Genomic DNA, 21,853 nt, shown 5'->3' with positions numbered 1-21,853 from the left:
AGCCCTGTAGCAATGCACTTTATGAAAGAACACAACTCAGACCCAAGACACCTACGAGCTATGGGCATTTATAAACTAAATACAAGTCCACGCAGAGGAGATTACGACAATGAACTTTTGAAAAAAGAATCTTATTGGATATATATGCAACTCTATGCAACCTAACGGACTCAATAGCGATATGAACTTGAAAGTATTCCTCTGAACTGCCACTAGAGGGAGTCTGATCTCTAAATCAAGTCCCAATAAAGTTTTTAAAATTTGTAGTCACATACTTCCGCTATAAGAGGAGGGGAAGAGACCGTGACGTCACATCTGATGAAACCCGAGCTGCGGGTGAAACGCGTCACGTGAGCTGTCGCCACGTGACCTGAGTTCCTGCCGGGCCTCCGCTCTCTCCCCGATCACGCCAAGAGAAGCACGCTGCGGACTGTCATTCCACTATAGATGCCGGCAATGAACAGGGCGCGCAGGGAACCCGGCTACTGGCTGACACAGCACCGGTAGTACCCGCCCAAGGCTACAGAGCAACTACGTGGAGGCCAAAGCAATTATACCAACTTGGTCACGTGAGTCACGGATGAGATACCGGTTACTGGCTAATTGGGTATGCGGAGGGTGAATTACCCCGCATGTAATGAGGAGCGTGAACTGCTGATATAGAGGCCTATGAACATAATCTAAAGCGCTAGGACTCTCTGGTCACCTGACACATACTGGATACAGGAAGCTATATATTGTGGGCCCGAAGAATAAATACCGGTAATAGATTCAAAAGGAGTGCACTCCTTAGATAGCCCCATGCTTCACATCTCAGCACAGCTATTGTTTTTAAAGGGGATATTGGGACTATTTGTATCTGTGTAATTAATAAATGTTTTTTGATATATTGAGATTGGGCCTCCCTATGAAATTATTTAGATGCACTTATATTATGAATGGGTGAGACCTTATGAAATGTAAGTAGGTTGATATCCCACTGACTATTTTTCTGAACAAACAACAAGGAATAAAAATCCACATGTCTCCAATAGCAAAGTCCATCAAAAGCAAGATGTAGGTTCAAATGTTCACATCATCTCCTCCAAAGCTCAAAGGACTCCCTTCTCTCTGTCTATTCTATGAAGCTAGCACAGGTAGTAAGGGCCCGTTTCCACTATCGCGAATCTGCATGCGTTTCCTGCATGCAGATTCGCATAGCCAATACAAGTGAATGGGCCTGTTTCCACTTGTCAGTTTTCCTGAGCAGGATTTTTCTGCACGGCAGAGCCCTCAGAATTCGCCTGCGTGTGGAATGCATGCGAATCACCGCTAATGTACTTAATAGGGAAATCGCCTGCGGCTTTGGTATGCGAAATCAATGGAAAAGCACACCGGCACTGCCATGGTTAAATTCGCATACAGCGTCATCCATGCGAATTCGCATGAAAATTTGCATAAACCCGCATGCCAAATTCACATCCGCATGCGAATTTTTACAGCGGTGATTCGCACCGCACAAGTGGAAACGGGCCCTAAGTGCATAACCTCAGTAGTCAACCACACCACCCACTCTACTAATTTAAAGGGTTCAAGGAAGGTTAGCACACCCCTTTTGCAGAAAGTTGCTTTTTATTCCATCAGTTTGCCAAAGTTGTAAAGCTTTACAAACTAAAGGAATACAAAGCAACTATATGCAGAAGAGTTGTGCTAACCCTGCTTTGAACCCTTTGTCCTATGAAGCTAGCCTGATAGAGAACCTCTGTAGACTAGCTGTCTCATGTATTGTGCTACTCAGCATGATGAGATAACCAGAAGACAATGCACCAGAGATAATGAGCAGTCTTCTACTAGTACTAGTCAGCACTGGACATACATCAAGGCAACTTGACAGCCGATTGACCATCCAATTTGATTATTATAATCGAATTGGATGAATATCGGTGCTGTTAAGTGCATGCCTGACCGACAATGCGACCAATTTTGGGACGAACATTGGCCGCATTCTCGATTGTGCATGCTGCAAGATGTTTCCTGATCGGGTGCGCTGTCCCACCTAATGTAAATGCCCCCCCGGTGCCCCATGTAAAGGATACAATACCTGTCCATGGCCTGTGCTAGTCCCTTCGCTGGCTTCCGGGTGCATTCCCCTCTCCATATACGTGATTTCCTAGTAAGGGTATGCGTGTGATGTCACACACCCTTACTAGGAAACCACATGGGGCGGGCGTGTATGCACAGGAGATATCCCGGAGGCAGCGGGGGACAAGCACAGGCCGCCAAAGGCAGATTTTCGGTACTAATACTCCTAGATCTGTCCTCTGCCTTCGACACTGTTGATCATACCCTACTTCTCCAGACCCTCTCAACACTGGGAATCAAGGGCCTAGCACACTCCTGGCTCAACTCTTACCTGTCTGGACGTTCTTTCATGGTCTCCTATGCCAATACCAACTCCTCTCCACGCCCACTGTCTGTGGGAGTACCACAAGGGTCAGTCCTTGGACCCCTCCTCTTTTCCATTTACACCCACGGCCTGGGACAGATAATAAGCTCTTTTGGGTTTCAATATCACCTCTATGCTGATGACACCCAAATTTATTGTTCTGCCCCAGACCTCTCCACACTACTATCTACATTTATGTCATCCCGCGTCCTTAAACTCAATATGAGCAAAACGGAGATTGTGATATTTCCACCTTTGCTCTCTGTTCCACCTCCCATTGTCACAATCAATGTAGATGACACCCCAATAGCATCAACCCCCAAAGCTCGTTGCCTAGGGGTAACTCTGGACTCTGAGCTCTCCTTTAAACCACATATTAACACTTTAACTACCTCCTGCTACTTCCATCTCAAAAACATTTCCAGAATCCGTCCCTTCCTTTCACAAGAAGCAACTAAAATGCTTGTGCATGCCCTAATCATCTCCCGTCTTGACTACTGCAAAACCCTAGTCTGTGGTCTTCCAAAAAGCACCTCTCCAATTCCTACTAAACTCTGCAGCCCGTCTCATCCACCTCTCTTCTAGATCCTCTGAGGCAGCCCCTCTCTGCCAATCCCTCCATTGGCTACCAGTTGCCCAAAGGATCCAGTTTAAACTTCTCACACTTTCATACAAAGCTCTACACAAGCTATCGCCTCCATACATTTCCTCTTTAATCTCCAGATACCTCCCCGCCCGGACCCTCCGTTCCTCACAGGAGACCCTTTTGTCCTCCAGCCTAGTCACCTCCTCTCACTCTCGCATCCAAGACTTCTCATGGGCTGTCCCTCTCCTTTGGAACTCTCTCCCTCAGCCGGTTCGTCATGCCACGAGTCTGGAAACCTTCAAACGTACTCTGAAAACACACCTGTTCAGACAAGCCTATAATTTGCTATAGGCAGCACTGAAGGCACACTGGCTCACCCACTAATCCTTGTGTTTCCTTCCCTTTTGTTTCCTCCCCACTACCCTCTAGATTGTAAGCCCGCAAGGGCAGGGACCTCCTCCTAGTGTTTCTCATACTGCTGTTATTTTAACATATGCACATGTACCAACTACATATCAACTATGTATGTATCTGTATTTATTCTATTCAATGTCATAACTGTACAATGTCTTGTACTTCTTATGTATATTTGTCCCCCATTATTTGTTTGTATTATGTACAGCGCTACGGAAGATGCTGGTGCTATATAAATAAATAATAATAACATACGAACAATACATATACACCATATACACCTGTTGGTATGCGGTGTGCCTACAGCCTATTTTACAGAGCCATACTAATCCATCACGTATACACCAGACACACCTCCAGAACTGTATATATACGGTGTGCCTACAGCCTATTCATTTTACAGAGCCATACTACCCTAACACATATACACCAGACACACCTCCAGGACTAGTCGTAAGTGTGCACATCCTTCAAGCACACCTGAACTGTGTTTAACCACTTTGCATCCAGACCTTATTGCCCCCTTATGGACCAGAGCAGTTTTGACGTTTTAGCTATGTCCCTATTTAATCAGCAATAACTTTATCCTTGCTTAAGTCACCTAAATGATCCATATATCTTTTTTTTTTTTCAAGATGAACTAGAACAACAAAGCGCTGCTACAAATGTATCCCTATGGATACATTCACACTACAGCGTTTGCGATTTCGATCAATCGCAAACGCGCTGCATGCAGCATTTCGGGGGAGATTGCAATGCGAGTCTCGATCTATTGAACGGGAATTACAAGTGAAAATCGCGCTGAATCGCAAGATTTTGGCCGGAAATTGCAATCGTAGAGCCAAACGTGATCGCAGGCTAGCGGAGCTCCAAGTGCTGAGTGTGAACTAGCCCTAAAACTGTAAACTTGTACTTACCTGGAGCTTCTTCCAGCCCCCAATAGTGGGAGAGGTCCTTCAGTGTCCTCCTTGTCCCCTCAGTTCTTCTGCTGGCAGCTCCATAAGATGTGCAACTGAAAAAGGGGTCGCGCAGACTGCACATGCCTGGCCCTATCCATATGCCCCTCCCAATCCAATCGCCAGGAGCATTCTGCGCATGTGCGGTTCATTCTTTTGAGAATCGTGCATGCGCAGAATGTTCCAGTCCAAAGTGCCGTTCTTGCACAGATGCGACTACTCAGCATGACTACAACTGTGGTGTACCCAATGTCCAAGTGTGAGCGATCAACTACAATACTGAGCGGTCTTTAGTAGACTGCTCTGGTATCTTATTCACTGATGCATTGTGAATAAAACAAGAGAATTAGTCCTGCACTGGTCTTTGTCTGTGAGTGTCCACCAGACTGGACAGTTGCACAGAGGACTGTGTGCTGTCTAATCCAGTACTAATAGGGCAATCCCAATGAAACGTCACAGCTTGATGAAGTAGTGGTTAGTGGAGCAGGTGTCTGTGAAGCATTGGAGTGAGTTAAACGTCTGCAATGTCAACACATGTCAGCGAGCAGCAAAGTGCAGAGCCAGCTGGAAAGGAGAGGTAACAATACAGAGCGTGATGATACACATGTGCCGCCCAGAGGCCTATAAAGACTTGAGAGAAGTAAACATTTATAGAAATGGCACTTAGTGACTTCAGAGCTTTACTATTCAGTATCTGTGTTTAGCGTGCATTATTAGACACAAAACCATAATAGAGTATATAAGGCAACACAGGGAGCGTTTACAGGGTAACTCTGCTCACAGGAAATGGGAAGTGCAACATTTAATGCCGTGAGGCTGGAAACCAAAAGCCCGTTATTTAAAGAAACAGATAAGATGTTCTGGGCGTGACATTGTCATGGAAGCGCCACACACTGCTGTGTTCAGTCATTTCTGTGACCAGCCACTCTCCTACTGAGTGTATCTGCAAATATACCCTGTGCTTGGAGTGTGGGATGGGATTCAGGGGTGGGAGGGGTATTCTGAAACATAGGAGAGGCGATAAGACACTCCCAGTTAGCAGCTTCAATTTCCTGTAGAAGGGTGGGATGGAGATGCCCAAAATATATGGGTGTTAAAACTTTAACCTAACATGTAAATGAGATGTAGTTGCCTTCCTCTCCAGAAGAAGCAGACACCAGTTCAACTGGAAAAACATTCAAAACATTAACAACGCGTTTCGCAGGTCATGGCCGCTTCCTCAGGTCAAAATAAAAAATGTCTTAGCAGCATAAGTAGAATAGTGATTGAAGGCACCTCTTTTTCCTGTACTTGGTGCTCAGTAATGTTCCCCAGTCTGTGGAGATGAGGGTGAATTTCAGCAGTACTTCCACCAAGCCTCTTCCCTGATAATCATTGATGGGTAGGCTGTCACCCAAGCAGAGTCATTCAGGTCCATTGGAAATGCTCACAAGATGCCCTGATGGAGTCTTCAAATTTTAACTTCAAAAAATAATTTAATTAGTTCTTCACTTTAGGACAGGAGGTACACTGATCAGTTTATGACCACTTCATGTTTACATTGAATGCGAGATGCACCCCACACCTAGCATGTGACCACACCCACATAGTTATGCAATGACAGGAAAAAGGAACAGCCCAGAAGCGGTTGCATGGTTAGAACTGCTGCAGCAGTCAATGATAGTGCGATGGGGGGGGGGGCTGGGCGCAATGTGGATGTGGCCTCTGCAGCACACGCCCGGTGTGCCTAATGAAAAGTTGGCCTTGGTTCTGTGAAATGCGTTGCTGTGATCAGCAGGATGGAAGCTGTCATTCAGGCAAAGACAAAGGGTGGTAGGAACCTGCCATGAAGAAGCAGCGATAAGGTAAAGCTACAAGCAGGTATGTTGCTTCAGATGTTCTCAGAATTATTTAAAGTCTTTCCGGAGTACATTTTTAATCAAAAAAAAATCTCAACTTTTATGAATAAGGCAAATATAACATATCAGTGCTGCAGTATGTAACTTTTTAACACTAGCGTCTTCATCCAGCTAGGAGATGATTCAGAACATGCTTCCTAGCAACCAGGGCAATGGTACACGGTTTGGTGAACGGAATGCCAAAAAAAACTCTAATCTCCAAAAATTGAGTACCATGGTTCATCCATAAATGCACCTGGTTACCAGTCTGTACTGATGCTCAATCAGCCCAGCCTTGCACAGCAGTTGCTTGCTATGTCTAAAGTGTACGGACAGCGCTAAATATTATTCCCCCTTCAAGTCGTAGCAACTCGGAGGTAGATGCAATTCGGGGTCTGGTGGTCACTGGATCCCTGAATGACTCGTATGCGCCCCATGCAGCAGATCGCTAGCGCTATGATGGAAAGCTTATTTCCACTTCAGACTCGCTTTAATGTTTTAGAGCAAAAACATTTTTGATGACAATACCACTGTAAGATATCAGCATGATAAACTATTACAATGTGCATGCCTAAAATAATCCCACTACTTCTAAATATCATCCTCTCAGGTTGTATATTGTGGCTGTGCACGCCTTTGGAGGGAGTTAAAGGTAAAATAAAAAGAAAAGAGAAAGCGAAATAAAAAAGGAAAACAAAGGGAAAAGTGAGGGAAAAAAAAAAGAAAATCACACCCACTCATGCGGTGCAGAATTGAAGAAAAGAGTAAAATAAAAAGTCAATCACGTATAGAATAAACACCACCTAGCAACCCACGGTTTCCAAAAGACAGGTGTCAACACAGACTGCTCTGCATCCGAGCTGCCAAATCCACCAGGGTGAGCAAATGACAAATCCGACCCAAATATTACAGGATATTTTCCATGACAGAAGCGCATGAAGCTCTTCTATACTCCTGCCACAGTCTGACTGACTGGGAAATCTGGCATCCGAGAAACACCTAGGAATAAAAGAGACAGTCCTCCCCCACAGATGCAGAGACCATTTCCTTTCATTAGTTCAGCTGGCAGGCTTATAATAAGAAGGCAGGGTGGGTACACGGACCCCCAGGCCCGGGCCTATGAAGGGGCATAAGGTCAGCTGCGGTGCTGATTATTTGGATTTGGAGATACTAAATTCAGCAAACCTGAATTTCAGCTTCGAAGTGGCAGAACAAGGATGAGTGAAAGGCTAGTGAATGTGATTGCATGCTGCATCCTTTTCAAACATGACTACATAGTGAATACACACATGCCCATTATCTCATCAGTGCAGCTTCTCTCCTGAAAGAAGCAGTTTTTATGGTTACTTCATGTTTACGCTACACAAGACTAGTTGGATTTAAGGGAACTTTATGATTGGTAAATAATGTGAGCATGTATCTTTCAAGGTTGTTATAGCGGTTATACACACTTTGGACAATTTTGTTTTCATTTTTTTAAAGATTTTAACTTTCCAACATTTTCTGAGCTGAATTTTAAGGTTCTTCCTTCTTTAAACAAGCTCCTGATTGGGTGAAATCTCCTTCCTCATTGGGGATCTCAGTATTTCTACTGTTTTACAGTTATCCTGTTTCTTCTGTCATTGCACTGAACTACTAATTCTGATCCTTTTCTCTCTTGGTCAATATTCTCGTGTGCGTCTTGGAGGATTTGTGTGATCCTGAAATGGATGGCATCAGTGCCACTAATGGACATGACATTTTTGTGGCCTGGAAGGACCCTGGCTATTTGTTATTGCTACTGTAGATGTAACTATACAGGGGGTCTTACGGAGCAGAAGCTTTTTCTCAGTCCACATCCAGTTTTTGGTATATCCTACAGACTTTCACAAATCTAGGAAGGTGTGTTGACCATCCTTGTGATATGCCACTTTATTATCCACAAACTGTCTAATGTATACAGTAAACCAAGTAGCTCTTACTGCTGACATTCAGAGGTGAGAAACAACAAGCTAAAAACTCTATTCTTCCTGCTCTGTGCATAGTGCTGATATCACAGGAGAGACGTCCGCTCCCAGAGAGGGAACAAATGAGCTCAGAATCCACACTAGCAGTGCTGTCAGGGTGCTTGCTGATTGTTGCCGAGTACCCGGTGATCAGTGAAGTAATAGTGCAGTGGGACCCTATGAGGGTGGTCCAAGTGCAGCGTTGCCATTTGAATAAAATCGAGAGTCCCAGGCAGCAGAGGAGGGGTGGGCAAGAAGCATCTGGACTCTCCACAGGCTTCAGTCAGCGGAGGTAAGAATCTAAGAATGTTTATGTCCAGGAGACTACTGGTTTACTTGAATACATCCAGGAATGTCAGCAGTTTTTAGCCATAAGCTTTTTGTTGTGGGTGCTGCACAAGCCTGCAGTCACAATCACATTATGGAGAACCAAAAACACTAGTCATTCTGTAGCAAACCTAAAGAAACAAAACAAAGTCCTTCTACTTCACCAACTGAAAATGCCATGCCAGGTACAATTCTGACTAACAGATGGGAGGTAGGACGAAGTATTTCATTTCAGACGCACAAGAATTGACTCCCAAACTGCCTGGCTAAAAGAATATGTGCCGGAATCATTCCTGAAAAGCCACACAGAAGTCCAGAGCTGCTACTTTATGTCGCACTTCCAGCTATTTATTTCCCAGAGCCATCAAACACAACCTGCACACAGCTGTTCTCTTCAGGGCAAGGCAGTGGCTTAGCTTAGGAGCTAGGGGCCCCGGTGCTAGTTATATATGCCCCCCCCCCCCAACACTTTATACATAACAATTGATACGGTGCACCACAACCTGCCAAGGACAACCACAGTGTCAGAGGTGCAAGAAGGGGATGGGGAACAGCTTGTTAATGATTATTATCATTCAAAGCATCTATAGAAGTGATTATTACCAGCACAGGACCAATAAAAAGCTAACACTGCAGTTGAGGGAGGGCCCTACGGGGCCCCTCTAGCCCAAGGGTCTTGATGCGGTGGCTACCTCTGCAACCCCTATTGCTACGCCACTGGGGCAAGGTATGGCTTGAGAAAAAGTACAATGGAGGTAGACCAGGCACTGTCTCTTTAACTTGCTTTTAATTCCGTTTTTAGCCAGAGAAAGTACAAAGACAGGGACACAGGACGCAACACGTGAACAAGCGCTGGACTAGCGCGAAACAGCTGTCGTGCCGTCTATTCATCCCCTGGTCACCCTCCCCGAACCCACTCCTGCACCGCAACGGACATAAGGTTTGCCATTTTTTGTACTAACACTGAGCATGTGTTTGTACTTTCTCTGGCTAAAAACGGAATTAAAAGCAAGTTAAAGAGACAGTGCCTGGTCTACCTCCATTGTACTTTTTCTTATGATTGTATTCTTCCAAAAAACGGGCCAGAAACACGTCCCTTTTGCAGGATTTCTGCCATTGATGTTTGTGCATAGACTGGGATCAGACTGTATGTAATAGAAACTGGTATTGGCCTAGCCTCCTTTATCCAAATTGCCAAAGTGCCGAGAAACTTTTATCTTCACCTTGTAATTATTAAGGTATGGCTTGATATGGCTCTGTGGTGGGATTGTCAAAGTCTCCCCAGAGAACTTATAAACAGAGGTTAAATGTCAACCCCAGGTGCCAATGCACAAATCAAGGACCTTTTCTGGGCAACTAAAGTGTGTGGTAACCCCACCATCCACCTGAATATAGAGTTTATACCAAAATTAATTAATCTAAAAGAAACCCTGCATTTTGTACATCATTATTGCTTGTTAAATTAACTTATTTGTTAACTCTGTAACCAAAGTAGTTATGAGCCAGACTTCCTCAAAATGTTGGCTGCAATTAGTCAGATCCATCAAACTCCAACCAGCACCGGCCAACTGTCACAATGTTAAAGTACCTGGCAAGTATGAGCACTTGTGGACCTGAACTCTTATACAGGACAGAAGGAAAACAGAGAAATGCACCCTGTATGTATTTAGAGAGTTTAGCTTGTCTAATTCCCCCTCATCTGTGACATAAGTTGCAATTTGATCGCTCCCCTGTGTCAGCTGACTGCCAGGACTGAGAGGTAATTGGTAAACACAGGATGTTAATGTTTGCTTCTATAAAAGAAGGAAGTAGACACACTGCAGATTTATTGCAGGATTTATATCAGCTATAACAAAGAAATGTTTTTGTTTAAAGTGAACCTGGGGCGAGAAGCTTCTCAGTTCCATACTTACCTGGGGCTCCCTTAAAGGAAACTTGAGACAACTAAGTATAAAAGTTTTATACAAACCCGGGGCTTCCTCCAGCCTCCTCCGCACCGATTGTTCCCACACCGTCTTCCTCCGCCTCCTCCTTCTTTCAGTAGAAGCCCCGTAAGTTTGGCCAGTCGTGGTACACTGCAGTACTACTGCGCAAGCGTAAAATGGGGGGGTGGCATGCGCAACAAAGTGCCACTCGCCCAGGCTTTCGGGCTGAATTGCGGGGGACAGAACGTACCCAGGGAGACGCTTCTCATCTCAGGTACACTTTAAAGGTTATTCTGCTGTTGCTTATCTTTTAGAGCAGAGAAGAAGTTCTGAGTTCAGGTCCGCTTTAATGGCAGTACTGGGAATTAGCATGGAGATTTCACCTTGGAAGTCCAGAAGGGAGAAGAAGCAAACATGCAAATAAACTTGCCAGCAACAACATATTGAGAATCCTAAGCCTGAGTTTTGGCTGGTGTTTTATACATGCAGATTCAGGGGTACTCACCATCATGGCGATGAGAGCACATATGTAGCTCTGGTTCTGGATGACGTTAGCTAGCAGGTACAGTGGCGATTGCTCTTTCAAGGTTACTTGCTTATCTGTTCAAAAAGAAAAATCATAAATGAGGTTCTTATCCATGTCGGCAGCACTGGAACTCAAACAGCAATTCAAGAAGAAACCCAAAAATGGAGAAAGAAAATGACCCAATAAGAGTACCCATGCATGGCACTGCCCTCAATACAGCATTCTTACTGGACATTCAGCCTGTTCTACATTAAAGTGTACCTGTTTGGAAAACAAGTGCCACTATGGTGGCTGGATAGTGTAATGGTTAAGGGCTCTGCCTCTGGCACGGGAGACCAGGGTTCGAATCTCGGCTCTGCCTGGCAGTAAGCCAGCACCTATTCAGCAGGAGACCTTAGGCAAGTCTCCCCAACACTGCTACTGCCTATAGAGCGTGCCCTAGTGGCTGCAGCTCTGGTGCTTTGAGTCCGCCAGGAGAAAAACGAGATATAAGTGTTTGTCTTTTTTTTGTCTTTTATGGGGCACTCACCTCACCACTTCCCTGTCCTCCTCCCTAGCTCGTTCCAGCGCCGAGACCCCCCCAAAAAATGACTTGTCCACAGCTTGTGCATGCACAGTAGCACGGACTCGCTCAGGCTCCAGTGGACAAAGCCGAGCTACTGCACAGAGCGGGCGTGCTTCGGGGATCTCATTGCTGGATCAGCCAGCCAGAGGACAGGGGAAGCCTCTCCAGGATCCAGAGGGGTAAGTCCTCTTATCTCAGGATCCAGAGGTAAGTCTTTCAAATTGCCTGTAGCAAACCTCACAGGTAGTGAAGATAACAGTGAAGATTAAAGAGACACAAAATTGCAAATAAACAACCCCCTCTAAAATATAACATATGCTAAATAAAATACTATACAGTAATTACTATTTCTGCAATAAAAAACAAATTATAAACAAGAAAAAATGCTGAATTCTCAGTTTTCAAACCAGGAGCTGATGCAGTAAAGTATGGTAAAGTTGCCAGGACCAGGTATGCTTGGTTTGTGCTCAGACAAGAACTGTAAACTGTGGGACCTTATATAAGCAGGTGTGTGCCTTTCCAAATCATGTCCAATCAAATGAAATGACCACAGATGGACTCCAATTAGCAGAAACATCTCAAGCATGATCAGGGGAAACCAGGTTGCACCTGAGCTCAAGTTTGAGCTTCATGGCAAAGGCTGTGAACACGTATGTACATACCATGTCTCAGGTTTTTTTTATTTTTTTCTAAATTTGCCAAAACCTCAATTAAACTTTCTCACATTGTCAAATAAATGAATTTAATCCATTTTGGAATAAGGATGTAACATAAAATGTTGAATAGGTGATGCGCTGTGAATACTTTCCGGATGCAGAGTGTGTGTGTATGTACGTACATAAGTACTAACGTATGTGTGTATGTACGTACATATATACATACATACATACATACAGAAAGGCGTACGTACACATTATATATTATATATACACACATATATACCTCCGTTTTTTTATGCTTACGATAATTCGCATTGAATGGAAACTGCCTCATTCACTACCATTAGTTGTCAAATCAATGCAAATTTTCTGTGCAAAAAATCTTTAACAAAATGCATCAGTGGAAACATAGCCTTAGGGTTCTTGGCATCAATAATGTTAGAATGGAAGCAGTTGATCAAACAAATCTGATTAGCGGTTTGGGGCTCTGCTCCCTTTTCTGAGTTTGAACCCCCAGTCACCCGATTGTAGCAGGTTTGGGGCCTCTGCAATTAACCTGCCTGGCGTTCTATTAAGATCGCCAGGCAGGCTGCGGGAGGGTTTTTTTTTAATAAAAAAAAAACTATTTCATGCAGCCAACTGAAAGTTGGCTGCATGAAAGCCCACTAGAGGGCGCTCCGGAGGCGATCTTCCGATCGCCTCCGGCGCCCAGAATAAACAAGGAAGGCCGCAATGAGCGGCCTTCCTTGTTTTGCTTACATCGTCGCCATAGCGACGAGCGGAGTGACGTCATCGACGTCAGCCGACGTCCTGACGTCAGCCGCCTCCGATCCAGCCCTTAGCGCTGGCCGGAACTTTTTGTTCCGGCTACGCTGGGCTCAGGCGGCTAGGGGGGCCCTCTTTCGCCGCTGCTCGCGGCGGATCGCCGCAGAGCGGCGGCGATCAGGCAGCACACGCGGCTGGCAAAGTGCCGGCTGCGTGTGCTGCTTTTTATTTGAGCCAAATCGGCCCAGCAGGGCCTGAGCGGCAGGCTCCGGCGGTACTGGACGAGCTGAGCTCGTCCAGACCGCCCAGCAGGTTAACAGTGGAGGAACGGCAGCAAATTAAAATATTCCCCTTGGCATCAATAGGTGAATTTTAATTGGCTGTTGTAGGCTTCACCCACTTTCCTGAATATTAATCCCAGTCACCCACTGACCAACTGTGGCAAGTTTGACAACACTGCCATTAACAGCGTAAGGCTCCCTGCACACTGCATGCGATCCCGATTCCGCTTTTTAATCGTTTTTTACATCAGATTCTGATTTTTAATCATTACTGCATGCTGTGTTTTTTTATCCATTTTTCTGCTGAATGTATTCGGGGAAAATCAGAATTGAAAATCTGAATCAGAATCGGAATACGGATTTGCAGTGTGCAGGGAGCCTAAGAATGCCTGCAGTTTACATTTCCCCATTTAAAATGAACGGCTGAAATTTGATTGGCTGTTTTATGCTCCGCCCACTTTCCCTGAATTTTTAACCTCCGTCACCCAGTGACCAACTGTGCAAATTTGGGTAGCTTTATCACTGTGTGCCTTTAACATTTTCCAATTCACGTGAATGGGTGAAATCTGATTGGGGGTTTGTGGTTCTGCCCAGATGTGCAGGGGGGACGCAAGACCCCCAGAACATAAATCTTTCCAGGTAAAAAGGTATCTGTATACCAAGTTTAATTTAAATTGTTCCAGGCACTTTTGATTTATGGTGGCACATACGGCGTATAAGACGACTGGGCATATAAGACGACCCCCCAACTTTTCCAGTTAAAATATAGAATTTGAGATATACTCGACGTATAAGACTACCCCTCTTCCAACGCACACCAAATTAAAATAAAAATAAAAAAATCATGTACTGGTGCTGTGTATGAACAGATACTAGCGCTGTACTGTATGTGTTACCCAGTATATAACAGTATATAGTCAATTGACTTGTTGCATTGGTCAACTCTCCTTAAGTAGACTGGTCAGCTCTCCTTGTCTACCTGTTTATCAGAGCGGTATGGAAGAATAGATTGCGCTCCCTCAGCAGGGAGATCTGAGATGCGGTAACAGGATAGGGCGTATCACCCGGCATCAATGACACCGGCATCAATGACACCCGGCGTATAAGACGACCCCCAACTTTTCAGAAGATTTTCAAGGGTTAAAAAGTAGTCTTATACGCAGGAATATACAGTATATACTGTAGATACTGTATAGCATGATTCGAATATGACCGATGCAAATGCAAGACTGGAAAATAGCCAATTTCATGCAATGCGAATTTCATGCAAAGCAGTCGGTGTGTGTCCCAGAAATGCTAGGTCAGTACTTGCGTACCAGACAGGCAGAGGAAGATGCTGTATTCTGCAGTCTCGTGAGTTGCTGCATGAAAGCTGTTTACAGATCAGCTTTGGCAGTCAGAAGACTTCTGCAGAAAGGCGGAAAGTGGAAAATGCCATTTGACCAAGAAAAATAAACTACAGGAAGAATTTTATTTTAACAAACACCGCCTAACTGGCAAAATGTATTAAGTATTGTCCTAGCTGTAATAGCATTGCTTTATGGATGCAGCAGAAGCGATACTAGGCAGAGTGCCAGTAAGGCTGTGCAGCGTTCTCCCAGCCAAAGGAACACATAGCTAGAGAGATTCTTGCAGTGAAATTTAAAGGTGCTGTGTAGCCGCTAGCATGGTTCTGCTGAATGCACACTGTTCTGATTCCCATCCGATTGTTGGGAATTGGCTGATTATTTCCAAAATGTCTGATCTGATCCCGTCCGATAATTGGTACCGATTTTCCGAAGTAATCACAGGAAAATGTTTCCCATTATCGATTGGGAGCAGTTTGGACATATGCACATGATACAACTTCCTGTCACATTACCAGTCGATTGTACGGGATATTGAATTGTGTGTACCCAGTATAACACTTAACAGATTGGATGAAAACATTGAATCTAAAAAAAAAAATAAAAAAAAAAAATTCTACATAAAATAATCCCCCCTCACCCACGATTATTCATTTGTTTTGCTGACTGAGCACTGATAAGCAAAGACAGCTCTCTCTCTAGAAATCAATGTTTCAGCACAAGGGGACAGCTGGCAACTAGATACAGGTAGAAACCCGGATACAGGTGGGAGAGAGGTGGGAGATTGGATACAAGCGGGAGAACGGATAAAAGTGGGATACAGGTGGGAAACCAGACACAAACAGGAGACTGGATAAAAGCAGGACACCAGATACAAGCAGGAGACTGGATAAAAGCAGGACACCAGATACAAGCAGGACACCGGATAACAGGTATGTTGGCGGAGGGGGGGTTTGCGGTTTATCGGGGGCGGCTTGTGATAGCGGCCTTGGGCGGTAAAAAGTACAAATCCGGCCCTGGATACAGGCGGGAGAGACTGGATACAGGCAGGACACTGGATACAGACAGGAGACCGGATAAAAGCAGGGGACCAGATACAGACGGGAGAGACTGGATACAGGCAGGACTCTGGATACAGACAGGAGACCGGATAAAAGCAAGGGACTAGATACAGGCGGGAGAGACTGGATACAGGCAGGACTCTGGATACAGACAGGAGACCGGATAAAAGCAGGAGACCAGATACAGGCGGGAGAGACTGGATACAGGCAGGACTCTGGATACAGACAGGAGACCGGATAAAAGCAGGAGACCAGATACAGGCGGGAGAGACTGGATACAGGTAGAACACTAGAAACAAGCAGGATACTGGATAACAGGCAGGATACTGGATAACAGGCTGGAGACTGGACACAGGCTGGAGAGAGGTGGGAGATCAGATACAAGTGGGAGAATGGATACAAGTGGGATACAGGGGTTGGACCGGATACAACCAGGAGACCTGATACTGGCGGGACACGGGATACAAGCGGAACAATGGATACAAGCGGAACAATGGATACAAGCGGAACAATGGATACAAGCGGAACAATGGATACAAGCAGGACACCGGATAAAAGCAGGAGACCTGATAACAGGCGGAAGAGAACGGGTACAGGTAGGACACTGGATACAAGCAGGACACTGGATAACAGGCGGGAGACCAGATACAGGCGGTAGAGACCAGATGCAGGTGGGAGACCTAGTGCTTGGCGTTTTTTGGAGGCAAAAAAAAAAAAAGGCAAGATGCAGCCTCTGAGGACTGCTTTAACCTTGTCCCAAAACAAATAAAGAGTATCTATTTTCTGGGCATTAGCAGTATAATATTATAGCCGCCATGATCAAAGCACTAGGTGAAAGTCTTCATCACTAAAGAACTGGATGGAAAATGGCAAATATAGGGGTTTGGTCTAAGAGGGTAATGGAAAATGGGGGATGGTCAGAAATGAGAATGTCAGCTTTATTTTGTCTGGAAATTAAGGGGTTAGTACAGACTAGGTAAGAGGGGAGTAGAAGGAGAACTCCCTATCATGTGGGTGAAGATATCGCCATGTGTCATGAATGTTAAGGGTCGAGGTGAGGTCTGCTAGTGATGTGGGTTTTATTCCTGGAGCACGTGTTTGTGAGTTTTCCCCTTTCCTATCTTCTAATACACACATGACGTCATTAAGATCGCCTGCTATCACTAGATGGTTCAGGGACTCATAATAGGCGGGGTTGGATGGACTAGAAGAAGTCTTTTTTACCATCATTAAATATGTATATGATCAAGATATCACCAGGTAAAGTGACCTCCACATCGATGTAGAGATGTTCAATCGAACCCTTTACGGGTTTGCTTATTAGACATATTACTCTGGTTTTTTTATTGGGCGAAGCTGACCCTAAGCAGTGGGCCACCCATTTTTTCCTTCATGTAGTTCATTTCATTATGCCTGGCGTGATTTTATTGCAAAAGGGCTATGTTGGCCTTAAAGGGCATCTGTTACAAAAAAAAACCCTCTGGGGGATACTTACCTCAGGATTCCTATGAGGCTTCCCTGTCTTCTGTAGCCTGGGGGATCCAGCACATACACCCCTGAAACTTCCCCTGACAAGCGCTCTGGGGTTTACTTCCAAAGCCCAACCTCACCTTTAGCTTTTACAAATTACATTTATGACACAAGCAACAGAGAAGGTCTGCAAACATGCTGACATGACTGAGGAGGTATCCATGCACAGAACCATGCCAGATATCACTATAGCATCCCTGTGCATCCATGCTGACATGACTGAGGAGGTATCCAAGTACAGAACCATGCCAGATACCACTACAGCATCCCAGTCATCAGAAATGAGTAGAATTGAAACTATAGAAGACATAATCATTGTGATTGCACAGGGACATTTGTTGTTTTCATATTCAGCACTCTCCATCCTCTAGAATCTCACTGCTCGCTCCATCTCCCCCGGGAATGAATGCCAGAAGTGGCCATACAGTTATAGAAGGTGCACAGGTGCGCACCGGGAATCTGGATGCCACATCGCTTCAGTTTGAAGTGATTGATAAAAGGCAAACAAGATTTCCATTTGTGGTTAGGATTTCCCTTTGAACTGTTATTCCTCCTCTTTGAACAGGATGGACTTGCCAAGCAAGTTACACCAGGTGCTGAACTACAGAGCGAGTTCCACATAACAGAAATGTTTACTGCAGTTCAGTAGAATATTCATATTCAGGCATTTAGCTGGTGGCTAAATAATGGGTTCAATAGAGCGATTTACTGATTACAATGGAAAAAGATTAAATTCCAGGAATATATAACTGAAGGAGGCCACACACCTATTTTTTTCTTATTCGATTCAAGCATTCCAATCCAATTTTCCAATTGATCGGAAGTTTCGATCAGAATCTTCGAGGTACTACACACAGATTGACGCAATTTCGGGATAAATTATTGTAAATTCAAAAAAAAATGATTGGTTAGAAAAACCAAGAGGAAATAAAGTGAATATATCCAGTTTGGTATGTACTGAATAGTTGCATACAATTTTTTCTGGTTGAATACAATTTCACAGTCCATCACACACCATACAATTCTTGATAACATTGGTCTGAATTTTCCAACATGGCCAATCTCCAAAAAAAAAGGAAGAGGAATTCAATCAGACTTCACGATCGAAAACAAATAAAAGCTTTTTATTTTTCGGGACCACCGATCATATTTATCGAATTGCTGTAAAATGGCATCTTTTAATTGTATGGTGTGTGGCCACCTTAAGAATTATATTTCATTATATATTCTATTTCATAAAAATATATAATTAATTATAACCTAATTTAATTATCACATTTCCACTGACTTGAAATTGAGCTAATTAAGCCCAGGAGCAGGGCAATAAATCAGTGTGCATGGCTCTGTTTAATCAGTGGACTTTTGTATGGAACGGAACTGAAGCTCATGAATAAAACAGATCGCTAAAATTCCACAACGACAACTTTAAAAACTGTATTGTACTACAGCGATCTACCGAAACACCCAGTTTGAAAATCTTTTATCTAATGTTGTGGCCAAAAGTAAATATTTCTTGTGTCCATCAGATGCTTCTTGAAAAAAAAAAAATCCAAGCACATCACCTCAATTTAGGGCATTTAAATAAGTTATTAGGTAGGTGCTTAACCTCCTCGGCGTTCTATTGAGATCGCCAGGGAGGCTGCGGGAGGGTTTTTTTTTAATTAAAAAAAAACTATTTCATGCAGCCAACTGAAAGTTGGCTGCATGAAAGCCCACTAGAGGGCGCTCCGGAGGCGTTCTTCCGATCGCCTCCGGCGCCCATAATAAACAAGGAAGGCCGCAATGAGCGGCCTTCCTTGTTTTGCTTAGATCGTCGCCATGGCGACGAGCGGAGTGACGTCATGGACGTCAGCCGACGTCCTGACGTCAGCCGCCTCCGATCCAGCCCTTAGCGCTGGCCGGAACTTTTTGTTCCGGCTGCGCAGGGCTCAGGCGGCTAGGGGGGCCCTCTTTCGCCGCTGCTCGCGGCGAATCGCCGCAGAGCGGCGGCGATCAGGCAGCACACGCGGCTGGCAAAGTGCCGGCTGCGTGTGCTGCACTTTATTTGATAAAAATCGGCCCAGCAGGGCCTGAGCGGCAGCCTCCGGCGGTGATGGACGAGCTGAGCTCGTCCATACCGCTCAGGAGGTTAAGGTGGTGTGGCCAGCAAAATGGCAAAGTCAGTTAACCCTTTGCACACTCACATGCAAATGTTTATACAAATGCATTCACAGTAATCAATCATCAAGGTACTACTGATAGCCCTACAGCTAAGTTAAAAGCCAGGAAGCCGGGGTATTAGTACAAAAAAATCCTGGTGTACTTTGCACGGTGTAGGCGTAAGAGAATGTATGCCTTACCTGTCATCCTTTACCTATGAATACCTGGCATAGAACGGACTGTTTGGTTTAATCGTTTTTGCAGTTTTAAAATACTGTATGTTCAATATGCACTGCTGATCTTATAGACCTATTTATATAAATACTGTACATAGTGAAAAACAAAAAATAATAACTAAAACAATAATAATGACAACAACATCATAATAATCATGCCTTAACTGGGCCATTAAGTGTCTTCATTATACAAATGGTCAATAAGATGCTTATTTTTTACTCTATGCACGTGTATGCAATTTGGCACTGGACCAGTCAAATGCAGGAACGTTCTGATGGGTCTTCTGGGCTGCATTATTTTTTATAACAGATAAAACTTGCATCAAAATAATACAAAAATAATCTTATAGAGTGTCATGATAACCATAAAAACAACAGACTCAATCAAACAGTCCTATGTATACTTAGAAAAGCATCTTACCAGGGTGTGTATTGGCGGCTGGCTGGATGACGTGTACCGCTGAGTCCTGCAGATCCGCCTCTGAGGTATCGTTACTTAACGGCAGCATGGGCTATTGAAGAAAGAGGCCGACAGAAACATCAGCACAGGAAGAAAAACTACTGCTGCTGCAATGTGCCGACATGCAACGCGCCCACGTGCAACGTACTGATGTGCCTATGTCCAACATGCAATGTGCCTACGTGCAATGTGCTCACATCCAATGTGCCCACGTGCAACGTGCTGATGTGCAATGTGCCAACGTCCAACATGCAACGTGCTAACGTCCAATGTATTCACATGCAATGCGCTGATGTGCAATGTGCTAACGTGCATTGTGCCGATGTGCTGACGTGCAATGTTGCTACATGCAATGTGCTGACGTGCAATGTGTCTACATCCAATGTGCCCACGTGCTAATGTCCAATGTGCTCACGTGCAATGTGCCGACGTGCAATGTGCCCACGTGCAATGTGCCCACGTGCAATGTGCCCACGTGCTGATGTCCAATGTGCTCACATGCAATGTGGCTACGTGCAATGTGCTGACGTGCAATGTGCTGTCATCCAATGTGCCCACGTGCTGACGTGCAATGTGGCTACATGCAATGTGCTGACGTGCAATGTGCTGACATCCAATGTGCCCACGTGCTAACGTCCAACGTGCTGACATGCAATGTGGCTACGTGCAATGTGCTGACGTGCAATGTGCTGACATCCAATGTGCCCACGTGCTGACGTGCAATGTGCTGACATCCAATGTGCTGACGTGCCATGTGCCGACATCCAATGTGCCCACGTGCGAACGTCCAACGTGCTCACATGCAATGTGGCTACGTGCAATGTGCTGACGTGCAATGTGCTGACGTGCAATGTGCCGACATCCAATGTGCCCACGTACTGACGTCCAAAGTGCTGACGTGCAATGTTGCTACATGCAATGTGCAATGTACTGACGTGCAATGTGTTGGCGTACAAAGTGCTGCAATCCAATGTGCCGACCTACAATGTATGCTCACCTTTGTCTCCTCCCCCAAACTTAAGGGGGTTTTTGACCAGGACTCCACGTCGGCCAACTCCAGGTCATCCTTCACAGACTCCCGGGCATTGTATGCATTAGCCACTCCTTCGCCTTCCTGTAAGATAATTCATGTCACGTCAATTAGATAAAGTCCCCTTTGTGTGTGCCATGCCATGTATCAGTGCTGCAAAAACAATTTGTGACATAATAACCGATAAGTAATAAAAATTACACATTTAATTTCACAGCAAATTGTGCCATTCCAAAACTTGCCTCAAGCACACGCTGCCCAAGTATTTTCCTTTTCCTGCATGACTAGTTAGTAACAAGTGCAGCTAACTCTAAACTTGTGAACTGGTTGAGTGACTAGTAGCAGCCAGTACATCGTCTGAATGTTTTTTTTTTCCCCAAAAATTACACCCAGGTCCATCCCATCCTGTCCGTCATGTAACCAGCAGCATTTCCAATAAAAAGATAAAAATTGGTGTCCTTGGCATGGCATCCTCCCCAGCACATAATAACCTTGGCAACAGCCTATGCCTAATAATTGCCCTGCAGTTGTGCCCTTACTAGTTTTTGGCTGTGGTAGCACAAAACCACAAAAGCTGGCCCAATGTCCTACCATACAGGTTAGGACTAAAGGTGGCCACATGCCATACAATTTTCATGCAACCTGACTACAATTTTTATACAATCCTACCAACATCCATGTAGTACAACAGCACTTGGTGATTGATTATACAGCCAGATTGCATGAAAATTGTATAGCATGTGGCCACCTTAAGCTAAAT

At 44.7% G+C, this 21,853-nt stretch overlaps 1 protein-coding gene across 5 annotated transcripts in view; it reads right to left on the bottom strand.

Moving 5' to 3' along the window:
• Nucleotides 1–21,853, bottom strand: part of PIEZO1 (piezo type mechanosensitive ion channel component 1 (Er blood group)) — a 345,137-nt gene that overhangs the window by 99,195 nt on the left and 224,089 nt on the right. For all 5 annotated transcript variants that reach the window (XM_068260853.1, XM_068260854.1, XM_068260855.1 and 2 more), the window contains 3 exons: nt 21,061–21,177; nt 20,025–20,115; nt 11,001–11,095 (listed from right to left, as the gene is read on the bottom strand). In XM_068260853.1, the coding sequence (XP_068116954.1) occupies nt 11,001–11,095; nt 20,025–20,115; nt 21,061–21,177 (303 nt within the window). The remainder of the gene's footprint in view (nt 1–11,000; nt 11,096–20,024; nt 20,116–21,060; nt 21,178–21,853) is intronic.

Source organism: Hyperolius riggenbachi, chromosome 11 (genome assembly GCF_040937935.1).
Source record: "Hyperolius riggenbachi isolate aHypRig1 chromosome 11, aHypRig1.pri, whole genome shotgun sequence".
In the NCBI taxonomy this organism is placed as follows: Eukaryota; Metazoa; Chordata; class Amphibia; order Anura; family Hyperoliidae; genus Hyperolius; species Hyperolius riggenbachi.
This window is presented reverse-complemented; position numbering and strand designations above follow the sequence as displayed.